Source organism: Grampus griseus (genome assembly GCF_964374135.1).
Source record: "Grampus griseus genome assembly, chromosome: 1".
Lineage (NCBI taxonomy): Eukaryota > Metazoa > Chordata > Mammalia > Artiodactyla > Delphinidae > Grampus > Grampus griseus.
Window position 1 is genome coordinate 21986617 of NC_139017.1, and position 20431 is coordinate 22007047.

General features: G+C 51.2%; 1 protein-coding gene across 3 annotated transcripts in view; it reads left to right on the forward strand.

Moving 5' to 3' along the window:
• Nucleotides 1-1013: 1013 nt before the first annotated feature.
• Nucleotides 1014-20431, forward strand: part of CNIH3 (cornichon family AMPA receptor auxiliary protein 3) — a gene marked incomplete at both ends in the record, with an annotated part of 119406 nt that continues 99988 nt past the window's right edge. For all 3 annotated transcript variants that reach the window (XM_082653170.1, XM_082653171.1, XM_082653172.1), the window contains one exon: nt 1014-1094. In XM_082653170.1, coding sequence (XP_082509296.1) covers nt 1014-1094 — 81 coding nt within the window. The remainder of the gene's footprint in view (nt 1095-20431) is intronic.

Here is a 20431-nt window from a genome sequence, read left to right on the forward strand (position 1 = left end):
TGCCCCGCCTACGCCGCTGGCTTCAAGTTTCCTCGGAGAGGCTGGCTGGCGCAACCGCAGCGGCGGCGGCGACCGGGATCCTGCCTGCGCTGGGCCGCCCACCTTTCCCCAGCCCCGGCCGCCTCAGTCTCCGCCCGCCGGGGAGGGCGTGCTCGGCGGAGCCGGAGCCGAGAGGGAGGGGATCCCCGGCTGCGCGTCTTCACTTCTCGCAGTGGCACAGGCGGCGGCAGCAGCAGGTGGAGCGAGCTTCCGCGGCGAGCAGCTCTTGGCCTGAGATCCACTCCAGCTGCCCGGGCGGGAGCAGGCCCGCTGGGCTGGAGCCCGTGCCCGGCCCGGTCCAACCCCTCATTTCCGGGGAACTTGTATTACCGAGGCCGGTGGGCCGGGGGCCGCAGCAGGGGCCGGGGCCGGGCGCGCCCAAGAGCGCAGGGCAGCCGTGGAATCCGCGTCCGGGGCGCAGGACCAACGGGACCTGGCTCTTCCCGGCTACCTGAAGACCTGTTCTCCAGGGACTTGGGAGCAGCTCGGGGTCTGCCCGGGCACCTCGCTGGACGCTCTCGGTTGGCTCCTCGAGAGTCCCGAGCGGCGCTGTCGGCTCTCCTGTGTGGCTTAGGCGCGGAAGGCAGGGGGCTCTTCCCTGGGATTCCGAGGCCACGGGAGCTGTTCACGCGGTCCTCCGTGGAGTCCTCGCAGCCCTCGCCGTGTTGTCTCGAGAAGCTCGCCGGTTGACGCTAATCTGCAGGACTTCTCTACTGATTTGGTTTCTTCCTCGATTTGGGGACAGTTCCCGCCAACGACGCCCGACGCACTTATTTTCGCAAACAAGCAGGACTCCCGGGTCGCCAGAGCCTGCGGGAATCCTGGCCCCGTTCGCGGACCCTCAAGGCGCTTTCCGCTTGGCGTACCTTTTTTGCCCCCCTTTTGAGGGAGTGCGGTCCTTGAGGGGGACAACGGCTTCCTAGGCGCTGCTTTGTGTGTGGTGGGGTTGGAGTGCGGGCGGCCCCCGGCCGGCCATGGCCTTCACTTTCGCTGCTTTCTGCTACATGCTGTCGCTGGTGCTGTGCGCTGCGCTCATCTTTTTCGCCATCTGGCACGTGAGTAACCGGCAGCGGCTTCTAACTCTTTGCTTTCGCCCCCAAACGCGCCCCTGGCCACCTCCTTCCTCAGGTTCCCGAAGATGCCACCTCACTTTATCCACATTGCGAGTGTGGACGGTTGGGAGGCCGGCTGCGGCGCGCCCGAGGTTAGACTCTCTGCCGCTCCGTTGTCCCAGGGCGGGAGACGGTTCGCGGCAATCCTGAGGCCGGGCGCGCCTTCGGTGCCCTGGCTACTGGCTGTAGGCGGAGGGACCGCCGGTTTCCGGGGCAGAGCACCCTTGCCAGGGCCTGGCCTTGTGTCCCAGACCCCGGGGACTAGCGTCTACAGCCCCATCTACCCCGTTACTTCCCCGGCCTCCTCCTCTGCTGCCCGCGGGAGGCGAAGGAGAAGCGCCACCGTCGGCCCGGCAATTAGTCAAGTAACTATAACAACTAAACATTTAAAATGTCAGCATCTGTGGTGGGTTGCATTTAGACATAATTGGAGACAAAGTGGAAACACGACGGGAGCGCCTTGTAAGAGGAAGTAGGGAGAGGCCGGGCCCGGGGAGCGGAGTGGACGGGAACCAGGTGATGGGGTTCGGCAAGGAAGGCAGCGGGCGGTGAGGACGAGAGAAAAGCGAGGAGAAGGCAAGGGAGACTGGGGAAAGACGAGCGTGAATGAGGCTGTGCAGGGTGGTCACGTAGAGAGAGGTGGAGGAGGGCGAGTTTCCTCCTTTGCCTTCCTGGGGACCGAGACAACCAAGTCCCGAAAGACTTTACAGGTAGCACATCTCCGCTTGGCCAGGTGCGCAGCATCTCCAGCGGGCACAAACTTGCGTGCTGCCCTTCCTGGGGCTACACCAGGTTGAGGGCAGTCGTGGTGAGTCCTGGTTCTGCAGGGGTGGTGTGGGAATAGTGGACAGAGTACTTCTGAAGAGAGGGAGAGAGGAGTGAGGAATGCTGATTCTCTCATAAAGACAGCACAACATTGGCCAAGTCAGTTGAACTCCCAGAACTTGGTCCTCTGAGGTTGTTTAAGCTCCCTGGCTTCACCCTCAGAAATTTGGTGGGAAGAATGGTTAAGGTCACACGTTTTAGAAGGAGAAGCACCTCAGTGCATCTTCCTGCCCAGCAAGTCAGGCGGCAGGGAAGGATCCCAAGATGAATTCCTGGACAAGGCTCTCTGGCAGGGAGGAGGGGAACCCCGGGAGGAGGAAGACTTCTAATTATGTCACCTTAGGGAAGACGCTTAGGGAAGACATCTCAAAAGTGAGAAAGTTGACCTGGATGATCTCCAAGCCTCCCCTGATGTCTAAGATGGTGTAAGTCTGTGAATCAGTTGCCTTAGGAATCTGGGGGTGAGAGAGAAGGAATTCAGACATGGGAATTTCGGGACTGATCAAAAATGCTGCGAGTGAGAAGTGATGGGATTTTGCACCATCTCTTCCTCTGCACGGGAAGGCTGGGTCTAATCTGCAGTGGAGAACTGAGCCTTGAAGTTGTTGACAGTTGTTACGGGAAAACAAACCTTTACCTAACTTAGAATGAACAAGGGGTACAGAACAGATCGTGCCCAAACAGTGCAGTGGACCTCTACTAATGTGTTTGAAAGGAGCTTTCTGTGCTTCTTCGGATTTGGTGAGGCGTTTGCAATGTAGAAGGCTAACTACCTCTCTTCTTCAGAAATACTTTATTTGCTGTTTCTTTATGTTTTTGCCTTGGCCAGAGAGTGGCAGGTACCAGAGACCTCCATCAAACTGTCAGGCTTGGAGTTCTCTGAATTAGCCCTTGAAGCCAAGCAGGTAACCAGAAAGAATAATTTTCTCTCAGTCGGGAAGACAATAAATAATTCAAGAGCAGGTTAATTAAATGGGTGGTTTGTGCACCTGGTTGACTAACAGACATTTGACTCAAAATCAGGCATTGCTGTGATCCCATTGTTGGCCTCTACTCTTCAGGTTTCCAACACTCACCCCCTTGTCTAGGGGTAGCTGAATGCAGTCAGATTCCAAGTCTGGGTCAGGTCCTGACCTCATCCCTAACCTGGCAAGATTCCAGTTTCTAATGATGAAAAGAATTTGTGCTCTTTGAATTCAAATTGCGGTAACAACTCAGTCTCAGCCCCTTTTCCTTTCCTAGTCTTTTCCTTCTCCCTCTGTCCAAATCAAACATCCCAAAGCCCTACTGCGTTGCTTTCGTCGCTGAACATTGAAAGGGGAAATCTGAGACACATCGACACAATCTGTGTACGCATTGTGTGTGTGGGTGTTGGTTATAGGCGGGTAATTATTTAAACCAAAATTTATGTTGGTCTGTGTTAGACTCTGTGTTTGCTTTTCAGCTTATATTCCTTGTATATTTCTCGATCTGACGAACCATATTGATTGCTTACTCTATATTGACATCCCAAATAGTGAATTGGGCACTTAACAGTATATAGCAGTTAAAAGACCCACCCCACTGCCATGTCTGGGTTGTAAGATAAGAGGTTAGCACTTTTTCTTATTTAATGGTACACACCTACTTAGGGATAGTAAGAGTAGTTACTATTTATTGAGTGTCTGTAGTAGGCCAGTCTTAGGCATTTACAGAGGACCCCTCAGATGTACCTCCAACTGTTTACCTGCCTCTTCTTCCCACTGGAGGTCTGGACACAAGGATGGATGTGGCTGGCTGTAGCACATTTCTTTCCAGTCTTGGTTTTTACTTTGAAAATTTATCTGCATTTGTTTTCAAATGAGAAGATTTCAAATTACCAATTTATTTTATATGAGCCACTGTCTTTGAGTACATTTGTCACATTTGGAAGGTGCAGAATAAAACCGAGGGTTTTGGTTTTTTGTTGTGTGTGTGTGTGGCTTTTCATACCATCAGGCACATGGCCCCTTACTGCCCAGGCAGCCTTTTCATCCTCACAACTGACATTTTACAGATGAAGAAACTGTATCAGAGAGGTTATGAAACTTGCCCAAGGTTGCACAGCTGGGATGTATTAGATCTGAGATTTTAGCTGAGTCTGAGACTCTTAGGCCCGTGTCCTTTTTTTTAACCCTAGTCACTGCCTTTGGATTGTTTAACTTTGATAATAGTGAATAATGTTTCTATCCAAACGATTACCTTTCTCTGTATAAATGAAATATTTGGAGTTGGAATTTCTGATTGGCGTTGAAACAAGAAGAAGATGACACCAAACATACTATGTATCCTTTTTAAAAAGAGGAAATTCTATTTCGTTTTTAAAAAAATTATTTTTCTGCTTATAAAATTCTACAGGTTCATTGCCCCAAATTTTGAAAGTACAGGGACATAATAAAGGAACAAAATCACTACTAATCTTATCATCCAGAAGAGATTTGGGTGTCTCTTTTTCCAAATATGGTGTATACGTGTATCTTAAAACATTGCATACTGGATGTTTAGAAGAAAAAAAAAGTGTTCTAAAGGGTTTCAGATGTGAAGTGATGTCTGCTTCCAGCCAATATAAAATGAACAGTGTTTATTAGTAAGAGCCCTCTCAGCTCCAGCTTGGTTGAGCCTGTTTGCAGACTGTCTCTTTTATATAAAGACAGATGAAACCATTCTTTGGAAAGATCAAAGATTCATACCAGTTATTTCAGGTTAAAAAAAATTTTTTTTTAATATCTAGAGTCACTTTTTAAAACTCTGAGTTTTGACAACATACAACTAAAATTAATTCCCAATAATATTTCATTGGATTCCCGGCAGCATTTGCTACTGGAGAGTTTTAACGGGGCCCTGACAGATGATAACAAGTAGTACGTACTGAGGGACAGTTTTGCTAGGTGAAATGTCTTTATGGTTGATCCTTTCAGCCAGTTCTAGCCTGTCAGAGATTCTGTCACAGGGAACTGAGTAAACCTCTCAGTTTCTCAGATTATCCATCTGGAAACAAAAAATGGGTTTACATAAATGATAGGATGCCTGGGGTTGACGATAGCCTGTCCCTTGAGGACCCTCCTTTGGCCTATTCATATGATGCTGAGCTCTTAGCCATGTCTTATCTGGTCTCCACTTTGTGTTCTGTCCGAGGCATCCCCATGCCCCCCACCCCCGCCGGTATCTCACTTTGACATGTGATGTTTGCACCTCCTGCCTCCCCGATTCCCCTCCTCTCTGGTGCCTCCACCTGGTTCTCCACTGCCTCAGAGCTAGCACAGGAGGATGCGCCACGAGAGCAGGGCCCCTTTCTGCTCACCATGGTTTCTCCGGAGTCTGGAACTGTGCCTGCCATGTAGAAGGGGCTCGGTAAATCCTCATACAACTTAATGATGAGGCTGGCGATATTCTTAATTTGGCATAGAAAGAGAGGCAAACAGGAGACATTCTTACATATGCTAAAATACAGCCAAAGTATAAAACACTAAAAGAGATAGCTAAACCAAGATTAAGCTTTTGGACTCTCACAGAGCCACCAACATTTCTGTGCGAAGCGTCGGAGTCATTAAACGACTTGGTTGGGACAGTCCCTGCTACAGGGCACAGGGACTGCAGACTAAGGGTGGGATCTCAGGATATCTTACGGGACAGTGTCCACATCAGTTTGGTGTTGGGGGGGGGCCTGTCACGGAGCGGTGTCTACCTACCCCTGCCGCCAGTCTCCCACTCTTGCCGTCTCACAGCCCCAACTCCATAGGTAGATTCTATTGCCTCCTGGAAATGTGCATTTTATTCCTCTTTGCAAAAGGAAAGACTTCTACCCTCTTGGATCTAAATTCTGCACAGTTTTTTCACTGTCTCGCTCACATCTCACCATCGTCAACTCTGCTCACTCCAGCCTCCCACAGACTCCCGAGACAGCTCACATGGCTCTCTTGCTCTTGTGCACATATGACCTTGCATGAGGACACACTTTCACATGTGTGTGCCTGGGCTGTCTACGTGCAGGAGAAGCAGATGGAGGGCAGGGCCCTTATGTCCACGTTATGCATTTGCAGAACTTAGGAGGACACAGTGACCACGTGGGGAGCGCGTGGCTGGCCGTGAAAGGAGGAATGAACGTCCCATCTTTGGTAGCCTCGTTTGGCTTGGGAACTCAGAACTCCCCCTTCAAAGAAACGAGGGAGCCTGTGGCTCTGGGCTGTGGTGGCTGGCTGTGGGAGCAGTGCCTGGGAACTGGCCCGGCTGGGTGGCTGTCCGGCTGTCCGGCTGGGTGCTGTGGGTGCTGGGTGCACTGGCAGCTGCTCCTACCATCTGCTCCAAGACTCGACTCGGAAGGGAGAGTCAGCGCAGTACAGCCTCCGGGATGCAGCGGTCAGGGTCAGGGCCGGGTGCCACTGTCAGAGACAATGGCTTCGCCCTCCGGGGCTGGCCACCACCACAGGCCTCGGCACTCCTGTCTGTGACGGGATGCTGAGAACAGAACCTTCATCACCACCTGACTCCGAGGCCATTGTCCTAAATGAACAAGTCCATTGCTCTAGCTAAAGGGTTTGTAAGGGCCTCGGTTACATACAGGCCTGGAGAGACAAAGGTTGTGCAGACGCTAATTCAGCGTGTGTTGAATTGGACTGGGTGTTCCTGTCCAGTCTCCGTCAGTTAATTACTCTAGCCCAGGTTGAGACTCAGCCTGCCTGGTCAAGCAGTCTGTTTTCTCTAGTTCTATCCTGTTGCTACCTTTTGCTCAACCTTCTCTGTGTTGCCCTGGTTACCTGAGAGAGAAAGTGATTTCACCTAGGCCCGCAGTTTCTACTTTGGGCTGTCTCTGGCTCCTCTAGTTTTTCAAATTGATTTAAAAAAAATTGTTTTTTTAATTGGGTAAAGTAGACATAACATAAATTTGACCATTTTAACTCAGTTTTAAGCGTACGGGTCAGTGGCCTTAAGTACATTCACATGGTCGTGCAGCCATCGCTACCATCCCTCTCCAGAACTTTCTCATCATCCCAAACTAAAACTCCATATCCATTAAACAATAACTCCTCATTCCCCCTTCCCCTCAGCCCCTGGCAACCACCTTTCTACCTTCCGTCTTTAGGAATTTGACTACTCTATGTACCTTATATAAGTGGATTTATACAGTATTTGTCCTTTATGTCTGGCTTATTTTACTTAGCATAACGTCTTGATTGTTCATCCATGTTGTAGCATGTGACAGCATTTCATATTTTTTAAGGTTGAAAATATTCTGTTGTGTGTATGTACCACATTTTGTTTATCCATTCATCTGTTGGTTCCACCTTTTGGCTGTTTTTGTGAATAGTGCCGCTGTGAACATGGGTGTACAAATATCTCTGTGATACCCTGTTTTTCATTTTTTTGGTGTATAGACCCACAAGTGGAAATGCAGGATCAAATCGTAATTCTGTGTTTAATTTTTAGTGGCTCCTCTGATTTTACAAGCAGGAACTCTCTTGGTCCCTGGTCTTTGCTGCACCAACTCTGCCCTTTGTTGACCCTCTGGCCCCTGTGTGTTGCTTCTCTTTGTGTTCCTCTAGGATGGACCAACAGTAGGGTCCCAAACAGCCCATGTTTATTTGCTTGCTTAAATATCTGGTCTGTTTGGCTACATCACTCTGGAATCCTCAGGTCTTTTAGGTGAATAAAATAGTTACGGAATCTTTCTTCAAGTCTTAGCATTGGGTCCTAGCTGTCAGAAGTTATAAATGCTCCTTAAACAGATTTTACCAGAGACAAATCTTGCGGTTTGCCGTCATCCCTTGACCACAGTCATTTCTTCCAAGGGATTTCATCAGAAAGAGCTAGCAGTGTTTTCCAAGATTTTAGGCCTGAGAATGTTTTGGGTATGTGAGAACTGCGAAATGCACCTGACATTGAGAACGAAGGGATCTTGTACAAAAATTCGTTGTTGTTGTTCATTTAAACCATTGCATTTCAGCTCTTGAATCAATGGGAGGCCCAAAGGCCTAGCACTTCATTTGGTGGCTGCCAGGGAGGCGGACCAGGCAACCTTACCTGGGCCGCAGAGGAGTCAGAGACTCAAGTTTGGGCTTCCCTGGTGGCGCAGTGGTTGAGAGTCCGCCTACCAATGCAGGGGACACGGGTTCGTGCCCTGGTCCGGGAAGATCCCACATGCCGCGGAGCGGCTGGGCCCGTGAGCCATGGCCACTGGGCCTGCGCGTCCGGAGCCTGTGCTCCCCAACGGGAGAGGCCACAACAGTGAGAGGCCCGCGTACTGAAAAAAAAAGACTCAAGTTCATTTCTGCTCTTAAGCTGGGGACTGCTGGGGCTTGGAAGTGAAGCAGGTTTCAGCTCACAGGGAGACAGTTTGGAGAATGGCTTCATTTCCTAGTCTCTTTAATCTGCCTTGGGTCACAAAAGTGGTTTTAAAAGACAAACCAGATTTGTAAAAAAATGTCATTCACACACACGTGCACACAATTAACACCACAACGAAAAATACTCCCCAGCAATGCAAATCCCACACTTTCCTGGCCATAAATTTTGGGAGGATGGAATTAGCTTTTCTCTGTCTCTCTGGGGTCAGGGTGGGTGTAGGAGGTGGGGCATCCCTGTGTGTCCATTTGCAGTCCACACGGTTGGGGTTGAATGGCTTAGTGGGAGCAATTAACTATGCACTCGTACCCAACCCAGTGTCTGCTTCTCACCACGCAGAGGGTCGGGGCCAAGGGCCCCCACCTGTGTCTGCATAGTCTGCCCTTGAGTACAACCAACACCTGGGACTACTGGTGAGCTGAGGTCGTATTTCTGTGATGCCGTCTGGCCAGATGGAGCCATGGCCCCTTGTCCTCTGCAGTGTCTGTAAAAACTGTAGGTCTGTACTCAGGACATGTTTCCAACTGAATGACACACTGATTACTTTTCTCTGGATGCCTTTCCTTTCTAGCGAGGAAGAAACTACAGGCCAGGCCACTGTGAATCAAAGGTTCATCCCCCTCTCTCCGTTCCTTAGCTTTCCCATTCGCGTTCTCTTCCGGTTTTGGCTTCCCATTTGTATTGTTTCCTTCCCTGGCCAGCGGCCTGCACCCAGAGCTCCGCTCCCGGGCTGCCCGGCAGGTGCTCCGGGCTGGCTGGCATCTGTGGTTGTTGGTGAGTCCCTGGCATTAGGGATCCCAGGCCTTGACGGCTCTCTTTCCTTCCTTCCTTTTCCCCTTTTTCTACTGCTTCCTTTTCTTCCTTTTCCTCTGCATGTATCTTAGCTCTGCCGGAGGCCACACAATATTACTTAGCCCAGCTGGAGGGCCTGAGCGCTGGGAAGTGAGCTGACACCACCTCCCTCCCAAGGCATCTAGAACTGTGGGCTGATATTTCCAGAGCATTAGTTTTAGGTATCTTTTCTGTTTTTGTGTTCACATGGTCCATTTTGATGATGGCATAAAGCTCTCCTGCTGAGGAAAAGTGCAGGGGAGGAGAGCAGAGTCTTGGAGCTGACTTTCTTTTTTTTTTTTTTTCCTTATTGGCAACTGATTCATGAACCCTAAAAAAAGAGTTGATAGCAACATAGCCAGCTAGCGATAGCAGCCCAGATGGTCCCCTATATAATAGAGACATTTGTATCTTGGATAAAAAAATATTTAAATGTGTTCTGTGAACCTTATTGAGAAAGGAATTAGCAACAACTGCATTCAAGGGCTGTGGGTATGGAGATAGCCAAAAGATTCTAGTCCCCCTGAATGCAAAAATGAAGAAATGGAAATTGGGAGGTGTCAGGCTGAGATACGGGGGACTCCAGTGCGGGGAAGATGGGTTTGGAATACATGGCACTGCTCTCGTCTGTCGGCCTGAGGTAACCCACCCTCGGGTGTGTCAGGGGAGAGGGGTCCAGTCTGGTCGTGTGTGTGTGGAGGTGGAGCTACGTGTCCGGTCTGTGTCCACCCAGGCATACTGCCAGCTGTGGAGGCTTCACAGCAGCTGTAGGCAGACCGGGGCCAAAGAGAACAAATTTGCGCCAACGGTCTCTAAATTTTATGTTGAACAGATATACAGATGCTGCTTCCCATCTTCCTTTCTCCGTTCACTGGGAGATGGTACAGGCCCAGTGAATCCCATGGGCCGGCCTGAAATCTTCATAGAACGTTTATTCTCATTGTCCTGTGTCCTAAGCAGGCCATCGCGGGGGGCTTGGAGATTCCTGAGAGGCGTTCTGAATTGCGGTGGCATCAAGCTGACGTTGGCCACTTTGGAGGATGGAGGGGGAGGTGATTAGTAACAGTCACTGAACTAGAGTGTGTGAGGGGCCGTGCGTGGGGAAAGCCGGCCTCTTAGAGCGCGTGGAGTCACTGTCTGGAGTTAGGGGCAGGGACCAGATGCTGAGAGCGTAAAGCCACTTCGTCATTACCGGACTGTGACTTATCCCGCGATGATTCTGCTTGGAGGTTCTGGAGAGTGATGAGGAAATTGAGCTGAGACCAACCAAGCATATGTGCTGACTGGAGAAAAGTGACTGGAGAAAAATGTGTTTGGGCTTGACATCCTTTTCTTTCATTGGTTGGCAGTTTTAGAACCAGAAGGCCTGCCCTAGAAAGGGGCTGACAGCTAATGAGGCCGATGAGCTGCTGCTGCAGCAGCTCTCAGCAAGCTGCCCTGGGCTTTAGACAAGTCCCTGCATCTCCCCGGGCCTTTTGTTTTCGTGTGTGTAAAATGAAGATGCTGAGCCAAGTGCTCCCTAAGCTCCTGTCCAGCTCCAGAATTCTGTGGTCCTTGCATTGCCTGCTATATGCATCTCATCCAGTGCTTGCTACGTGCATCTTGTATTTCTCTTCCTTTTCTCTTGTCATAGCTTTTCCTTTCCAATGGCCTCCCTGGGCATTCGGTGTCCGATTTCTGTGTAGGGAATGTACTGATTAAGGTTCTTAGAAATCAGTGCAGGCCACCTTAATCAAAGAAGGAATTATGGAAATAGAATTGGAGTGCTCCTAGAAGGATGGAAAGCCTGGGAAACAAGACTTACAGCAACGGGATAACCTTGATTTTGATTGCTGCCCGCTCTGTCTTCTGTCCCTGATTCTCCTTCTAAGGATGGAGAGTCTTACGGGCTGAGCCTGGGTCAGTGCCCCCTGTGGGTTGTACCGAGTGGTGGGTAGAAGTAAGACAGGGATCTCCAGGCCTCCCCGGTGGAAAGACAGGCCCCTGGGTTTACCCTCCCACCAGGACTGTGCTCAAAGGGAGAGAGGTAATTCTCCAGAGGAAATCAGACCGGTGTAGGAAGGGGGCATGGATGTTGAGTGACCAAAAAAATGACAGATGTTCACTACTTGAGCTCTTCAGTTTAACTGTCACCTCCCCTGTAATCGGAGAAAGCAAAATTTTCTCTAAAGCGAAGGTTAACTTGTTACCACAGGCCCTGTGATGTGTTTTCCCAGGGGAGTTGCCGGAAAAGCTCTGATTTATCTTCATTCTCAGCTTGATGAGGAACAGCTGTGCTCCAGGAGGATGGACTTACTGGACTCCCGGTCCTGAGTGTGTCTCCCCCACTTGAGTGACGACTGCCCACCGCCCTTTGTAAAGTCTCCGTCTTCTCATCCTTAAAACATTCCACGGAGGCAAGGTGAGGGAGCCTGCAGCTTTCACAGAGGCCACTGGATGAAGCTTTGCAGGAATTTAGCAAAGTGCATGCTAACCTAGAAGGTGGAACAGCAGTTGTGTGAATCAAGAATAAGAAAAAATGGTGTCTTGCCAGTTTGGTGTCCTCCAGGCTATTTAGCCCCAAATTCTAGAGCGCACGTGGTAAAGTGAAACCCAACTCTTCCTTTTCCTCTTGGAAAAGCAAACCCGTACCCTCAAATTCCCTCCTCTTTCTGAGAAAGTCCCCCACTGCCCCTCATCTAGACTGTGCTGAGCAGATCTGCTCAATTTCCATTCTCTGCTTCATACAGAGCCCGGGTCAGGGGACTCCCTCCCAAGCCCTGTCTGAACCACTTAATATGACCCCTCTGCATTCCTACCAGGAGTCACTCTCTTATAATTAGCAAAGTTGGCAACTTCCACCACTGTACAGGTAAGTTATTTTGCTTACTTTGACAACTGAGGCAGCATCAGTTGTCTCCCGAGGGGAGAGGTGATGTTATGGCTCAGAGCTGTGCCGTGTGCCGGCACCTCTGTTAAAATTAGCTCCTCCGTCATTCCAGGGTTGTCATGAAGGAACCAAAATGAAGTTTGGTGTGGCAGGATTATTAAAGCCAAGGGAGAAATGACTCTAGGACCAGCATGGTGTTTTCAAGAGGTCAGTCCCACTGAGCCACAGGGAGGCAATCGAAGTGCTGGGCCTGAGACATTGACCTTGGAGAGAGAACGCCGGCTTCACCACACCGAGAATTGGTTGCTGGAGCTGATTCGTAGTCCATGTAGTCCCTCAGTTTTTCAGTTTTTACTTCCTTATATCAAAACACCAAGTGGAGGGCTTCCCTGGTGGCGCAGTGGTTGAGAGTCCGCCTGCCGACGCAGGGGACACGGGTTCGTTCCCCGGTCTGGGAAGATCCCACATGCCGCGGAGCGGCTGGGCCCGTGAGCCATGGCCGCTGAGCCTGCGCGTCCGGAGCCTGTGCTCCGCAACGGGAGAGGCCACAACAGTGAGAGGCCCGCGTACCGCAAAAAAACAAAACAAAACAAAAACCACCAAGTGGAATATCTTTTTCAAGAAAAAAAATCGATAAAACAAATGAAAACCCAAGCTAGTAAAGTGTCTGGGGTCCAGGCTCAGTCAGCTGTTAGGGAGCGTGGGTGGCTGTGCATTGGCCCACGGCACCCTGCACTCTACTTCTTCTGGAAATGAGGCCGAGTTGGATGGGTTAGCTTTACGGTCTGCTGATTTGTTTTCTTTTTATTGACTTACATTGCTGACAGAGGACAGAGTCATATAATCGTATAGTCCTGGAATCCCAACACGTAAGGCGACCTAAGATCATCTGGTCTGTCTTCACGTCTGGAATGAGGTACTTGAACCCAGAGAGGCGAGGTCATGGCCGAGCCCAGAGCAAACCTCTAGGTTTCCAAATTCCCCTGCCAGTTGCTTCCTCCAGTCCAGAGGGGTTTCATCAGGCAACTTGTCGTGTTTTACAGCTACTGAAATAAAGAATAAAAATGTATCTCCTTGACCGTCACAGCTGTGCAGACTAAATCTTCATACTTCCCCAACAACTCACCATCGGATTTTGTGACATTTGGTTGTTTTCTAGATGGAGCTAAAGAGAACAATGTTGGTTGAATTAAGAAAAGAGGGACATGTAATATTCCGGCAATCCCCGTATTTAATTTATTGCATAGCTCTGAGGAAGATGTGCGTTGAGGGTTGTTTCCAAATTTTCGTTTATTTACAATGCTTTATCTTTGAGAGGTGCCTTCTCCCCTTGTGGACAGAGGTTTCCATTTGCGAGGCCCGGACACGTGGGTAGTCCAGATTCAGGGTCCTGATTCAGGATGTGTGCAGCACCCGGTGCCCGTCCCCAAACCACGTGACATGTCAGTTCACCTCTCTTTGGGTTGCAGTGTCTTTAATCTTCAAACAAGTGGGTCTTTTGTTCTTCCTGGTGTCCTGACTTGGGGGTCACCTTCTTTCCTGCAGCTTTCGTGCAAGATGATTTGGTCACACATCTTCAGGGTCAGGTTTAGCACTGGCCCCCTGCCCCAGCCCCTTGCCTTGAGAAGGTCTTTGTAAACGGTCAGTGGAGCCACACCGTTCCTCCCTTTTGTCATGGCGTCTGTCCTCTGACTCAGCCTTGAAGGACACAAGGTCATAAGCTAGGCGACGGCTGGCTTGTTGCTCACACTGTGGCTGTGTAACCACTGCCCTCTCAGGTGGGTGTGGACAGCGCTATGGTGGTATGTCCTCCACCACTAGATTTTCAGTTGATCCCTTTGGCCAGTGAACACCTGCCCTCTGCACCCCGACTCCCGATCCCTCCCAGGTGCTCTCCTCCCTGCCAGCAGCACGTGTGACCCTTGCCTTGCAGAGGACAGTCAGATGCGCTTGTGATTTCAATGCTTTGCCAATGGATGAATAAGAAAGACATACAAAGCGAGTGGCATTTCTGGTTTAGTATAGTGACTCCAAGATAGAAACCCCGCTTTGGAGTGAGATGGGAAGAATGCTTCGCAGCCATGTCTGGGGAGAAGGTGCCAACCTGCTGGTGGACGAGACAGGGCTAACCTGCGCCTTGGACCCGGGACCCGCGAGCGTCGGCCCCGCTCCATGAGCTTTACGGTCACTCTGGGTGACGCTGAACCGCCTGGGAGACGGCGGGTGGTGTCTGCAGAGGATGCAGGCGAAGAGTTGAAAGCCACAGGGAGATGCTGGAGGGACACAGGATGGTGATGGGGCTTCAGCCCAGCCCCTGCCTCCAGGCTGGACAGGGTCCGCCTTTTGTGGAACCTCTGCGAGGCTCCACGGCCCGCCTCTGCACTCTGCCCGCCAGGGTGCTCGTCCCAACGGTCAGGTGGATTCTCTTCGCCTGTTGTGGACCCTTCTTCCCTGTGTCACGTCAGGCCTGACGTTCTGAATCTGGGCTCTAGAACTCTCCTCCCGTTTGCCTTTCCTGACTTCACCAGCCACATTCCACTGCTCTGGGCCTCACCCTCCTGCTCTGTGAAAGGAGGTGGCTGGGCTAGTGTCACCCCGAGATGTTATTTCTCAGAGGGGTAGGGGCCGGGACTCTGTATTTCTAGAAAGCTCCCAGGTGATTGGGACATGCAGGCAGCGTTAGGAAGCGGAGGCACTGGACCGGGGATCTCCCCGACGGTCCATGGCTCTTTTGAACCTTATTTGCGAATGATTCCTTTCCAGGACAACACGTTAAATAAAGTGAATCACCTTGTCGTTCCTTTACTCTCAGTTTGGTTCCACATGTGTCCCTCTAGCGTGTGATCCTTTTATTGGCAGTTCTATTTTCTATTTATCCGTACAGTATTTCCATTTTTTCCTTCTCCAGGAAGTTTCCTATGATTTGCTCCCTACTCCCTGGTTTCTCTTTTGATTCAGGGCTCCCGTACGCCCTCAAGGAGGTGTATCTATCTCACAACAGAGAGCAGTCCTTGCTGTTTTGATGAGGAAGTGTGTTCTCTTGGTTGTTTGGTCTGTGAATTTTCATTCCCCCCTAACTAGGTGGACTCCTGACTGTTCTCCCCTCCCAGCAAGGAGCCTGGTCGTCAGTAATCAGAGGCCCAGTAAACACGATTGATCTTTGACCTCTGTCTTCTACGGCAGTGGTCCCTAACCATTTTGGCACCAGGGACCGATTTCGTGGAAGACAGTTTTTCCGTGCACGGGAGGGGGGCGGGAGGGAGAAGGGGATGGTTCAGGCAGTAATGCGAGCGCTGGGGAGCAGTGGGGAGCGGCAGATGAAGCTTCCCTCACCTGCCCACTGCTCCCCTCCTGCTGTGCGGCCCGGTTCCTAACAGGCCGCAGAATGGTACCACTCCGTGGCCCGGGGCTTGGGGACTCCTGTTCTATGGAACATTGACGGCGCTGTTCACTCCCTCCTTGAAGTGGACTTTCAAATACAAGAAGCCCCTTTATCTGATGCTTCTGTGCTTCAGACCTCAGTCGGGTCCACTTGTCCCCTCCTCCCCCAACACCGCCCCAGCTTCAGGCCCAGCTGGCTCGAGTAGGAGGGGGACAGGGCGGAAGAGGAGTGACATCGGCTGCCCACCTTGTGGCCTGCAGTTTCCTTTGGCTCTCCGTCGTGTGGGAGTGCAGGCCGGATCACCTCTGCTTGGTGACAACGGTCTTCCTATATCACGGCCTCAGCCCACCTCTCTGGGCCGTGGTTTTCCCATCTGCAAAGTGAGAGCGTGGGCATGGTGACAGCTGAAGCCCCTTTCTGTTCTTAGGAGAGGCCCCACTCACGGCCCGGTGCCCTTAACAACAGGTACCTGCAGAAGCGGTTGATGAGAGCTGCTCAGAAAAGTCCTTTCTTTGCAAAGGATGTTGGTGTCAAGTCTGTCTGGGGAAGCCACGTGTGCGCTCTGGTGGTTCAGACTCTCGGGGCCCTTTGTGTCTTTTGGTTCCTGTGATGATCTGAATAAATTATTTCCCCTCAGCATCCCCACTGCCTTTTCCACCTCTTCTCTGCTCGTTAGCGTCTGTGCCCTGAGTGGGCAAGGCCCAGAGGGGCAAGGGAAGTGAGGATGAATTGGTGGAGCGGGTGCGGCACTGGGCCCAGGGACAAGAGGTTTGGGTGATGAGGGAGGACCTCTGCCACCATCTGCTGAGATGCCCTGTATGCCATCACTCGAGGGATGGTGAGTGGTCGTTTAGGGGCAGGGCTGTTAGGGGTGGGCCGAAGACCACTGCTTGTCGCTTCCTAAGCGGCGGGTCCAAAGGTGAAGGAAGAAGGAACACTCGATTGTGAAGAGGAGTTGGAGGTGACACGTTTCCCTTGAAATGGTTGACGTTCCACCACGATGACACTGAATTATTGTACTTTGCATTTGCTATATTTGCTTCCTTGAGCAGGCAAGTGCAATCCCCCAGGGCCTCCGAGGCTTATCTTCAGTGCAATTGGGATACGAAGACGCTGCAATTAGAGTCTTCGAGGCGCGGTGTGGTGGTGACAGAGCTGCTGAGGGGAGCGGCCCGGGCTCAGCCTCCCCTGCAGACCCAGGCATCACCCCGGGCTGACTTGAAGGGCGGCACCTGCTGCGTGGAAGGCGGTTTAGCCCCACCTGCAGGGCAGGCCTGCAGTGCCTTCGGGAGGAAAACAGAAGGTTCCCTTGCCAGGGAATGCACCTCCCTGCTCACCAGTCATTTCCCGGGGATGTGCCCAACATGACCATGTATGACCCAGCTGGGAATCCCCCCTCCATCCATCCCGAGCTGGCCTCTCTGAAGTCCTGCTTTTATTCAGCGATGTTGTCCTTTCCCAGGCACGCTGGAGACCCTGAGAGAGCTCTTCCTTGCCTCTCCATCCCCCAGCTCCGTGTGCGGAGAAGCAGGGCCTTGTGGTACCTTCCAGTCTTTGCTTCCCCTTGCAGCCACCAGCCCAGCCCAGGACCCCAATTTCTCAGGCCCTGAAGGAAGCCAGGAACCACCAGCTCTGTGACTAATCAACGTCATGACGTCCGAGTGGAACATTGCCGAGAGCACGGTTTCCACAGGCGTGACCTCTGCTCCTGCAGATTGAACTGGATTCCAGGGTCTATCTCAGCAGTGGTGCGTTTCTCAAACGAAGGACAGCCAGCTCTCAGAGGCTGTGGGCCTCTCGCCACAAACACACTTCCTTTTTCCTCTGTCACGTTCTCTTTGTCGTGTTCTAGCATCTCTCTCATAGGATAGGGATATTGGCCTCTCCCCACCTCCAACAATTCCTGAAGCTGCCAGGCCCCCACTTTCCTTCCGCATCAATAGTTAATGGAAACTAAATGGGCTGTCATTTGTGAGACTCCTGGGGCAGTGGTTTTTGATTTGTCAAGAAAGTTGAAGGAGCGGTCCCATCTAAATCACTTGCACGTCACCTGAGATTAGGACCGTGAACCGTCCCGTCTTGTGTGCTCTCTTCCCCCTGTTCTGTCTCCTCCTCTGATGATGGTTAATTGATGAGAATGGAACACTGAATTGTCTTTGTAAAACCGGTGAAAGCTATAGGTTCCGTTCCTCCTGCATCTTGCTGTAGTTTCATTTAGGGTATCCCCTACAGGTATGCTCAAACTTGAGTATGCACGTGAATCACCGGGAAACTTGCACAAAGTTCAGATTAATTCCTGCCCTTGGGGATTCTGGCTTGGGTGGGTGGGCTGGTCATACTCAGTTTGGGCATAGAGATTGGTTAGAGAATGGTCTTTTACATGGATTGCTATTCTGTGCATGGATGGGGAGGCTATTAGCTACGATGATAGCTAATATTGATTGAATACTTAGTCCACCAGGCACTGTCCTAACTGTAGTGACTCATTTAATCCTTACAGTGTCCTCTTATGCAGATCCTGTTGTTAGCTCTAGTTTGCAGAGGAGTAGACGGAAGCACAGAAAAAGTGCCCGTGGTCACACAGGTAGTACATGGCCAAGCCAGGAGTGATTCCAGGCAGTCCGATCCCAGAGTGTGGCTCCTTTCCATGTGTTACCCCACCTCTCTGCTCTGCCGTAGCTTTTGAGTAACAGTTTCAAGCTCTCTGTGCTCTGTAGGTAGAGATTTTTGGGTTTTTTTTTTTTAAGAGAATGATTGGTATTTCTGATTTCTCATAGTCCTAGAACTGCACGTACATGTGAGTAGCTCTGATGAAAGAAAACTCAAAGATGGTTGGGTCCTCCATCTCGAAATAGAAAGCCTGACCCCTACTCGATACTCTGTAATGACCTATACGGGAAAAGAAAAAAGTAGATTTATGTATATGTATAACAGAGTCACTTTGCTGTACACCTGAAACTAACACAACATTGTAAATCAACTGTACTCCAATAAAAGCTAAAATAAAAAGAAGGGAGCCTGACCCTATGAGGTTGAAGATAGCGGGTGAGGTGGAAGAAGAAGTTGGGACATTGTTGACCGATGCTGCTGTGAGTCATAAACTCTCCTAAGAGAGTTCTTGGCGATGCATCTGGACGTAAAAGTCAAGATGCAGCCCTTCTCCAAGACCCCCAAAGGGTCCCTATTTCTGCCTGTGTCAGCCAGCTACGACCTGGCAGCTTGGATACATCTGCAGGCCTTCTGTGGTCCTGGTGGCTCTAGGCAGGCGTTCGGAGAGTGTGCGTTTTGGTTTTAGCTCTTATATTCCTGTCCTCAAATGCATATAGTCATTCCACAATTATCAAATACCTACCGAGGATCCTGGGCCTCAGGAAGAAGGGAGGAGCAAAATATGGCCGGCCCTGAAGGAGATAGCAGTCTACAGGAGAAAATGCACACGGTATGAGCAATTGCACTCTGGTGTGCTGGTTGCTGTCTCCACAGAGCATCTTATTTGCGGTACCTTTTGCATATTGGTTCCAGCCGCATCTACGTGGAGGCTCATTCACACTTAAGGAAACTGGAGAAGATGTAATAGATGTTAAATATAACCACACTGGTCCTGCTTTGACCCCTGCAGGCCCGTCACCTTGATGGGAGTGACTGAGGCAAGACAGTGGGGCCAGGAGGCAGGACCAGGCAAGGCAGGAGGCCAGGCAGCCTCCTTGCTGTGGCCCCGATGTTCGGGGCACCTGGGGTGAGAATCCAGCCCAGGCGAGGCAGCTCCAGTGTCTCCAAAGCTGGGAGGTGGCTACAGGAGCAACCCTGCTGAATCTGGTGGGGCGTTTGAACTGGGGTAGAGGCTGAGTGACCCTGGGGGCCTCTTAGACTGGACATTCTCCATGAAGGCGGTGCTGGGTCTGCCCTGCTTTAACCATCACCCCAGCGCCTGCATGTACCAGGCACTCAACATGTGCTTGGTGACTGAATGTGTAGAAGAGACTGTAAGTATCTCTACTGGATAATTTCACATCCAAGGTGGTCGGTAGCTATGGGGCTAGATTACGGCATATCGGAGAGAGTGGGTTTGGACTAGTTGGTGTCTGAGGGACCTTTCAGCTCTAACATGCTGCCCGGCATACAGCAGCATGCATTTGTTGAAACAAATTCTACAGTTCTCTGGAGGAAAAAAGCATCCACGTAACCCTTCCCCGTTTATCTTTGTTCTCATCCGTCCTTCGTTAAGTTTCTCCTGGCTGCTGCAACGGGACGACTGTCCTTCATCCCGCAGACACCTGACCGTTCCAAACAGCCCGGTCTTCAATTTGAGACCCAGTTTTTTCTCTAATTCGCTGTAATGCTCATCCCCTGCCACTAGGTGGCTGAGGTCTTCCGGATCAGCCTCCAGTTCAAAGGTCTGGGAAATTGGACAGTAGGCAAAGGCCAGTCCTGAAGACTCAGCAATAGATGCGTAAGCGGCCAGGCGCCTGCACATCTGAGCTGGGGGCGCAGGGGGATGGCGATGGCTTCTGTGCCAGCAGCCCCTGTGCAGTGGTGGCCGAGGTCTCTGTGTGGCTAAGGGAGGTGGGACTGTATTAGACCCTGTGTGGGCTGTGCCCACGGGGGTGACAGCGGCTGCCTCGCCACTTTGAGCCTTGAGCAGTATGAAACTGCTCTCTTTCTCTGGGAGGGCGGGGCTTCTTTTATTTTAAAGGGGCAGAAATACTCAGAAGGAATATTTCTTTTCTTTACGGAGGAAAATGGTATGCTTGCTCTCTGTGCCTCCCTACCGTGTTTGAAGCTTCTTGCTGTCTCGTCTCTCCCCCCTCCCCCCTGCCCCGCCTCTCCTTTGCTGCCTTGGCTCACCCCTCTCCTCCTCTCTCCTGCATTACTCTCTTGGGTTTTACCTTCTTTGGTGTCTGGCCATTGCTGGGTGCTGCTCTGGGTACTCAAGCCCAGCTCTAGAAGGGAAATCCAAAAAGGAGTGACCAAGAGACTGGGCGTGGCCTCCCATCCCTGGTTCCCTGCCTGTTGCGG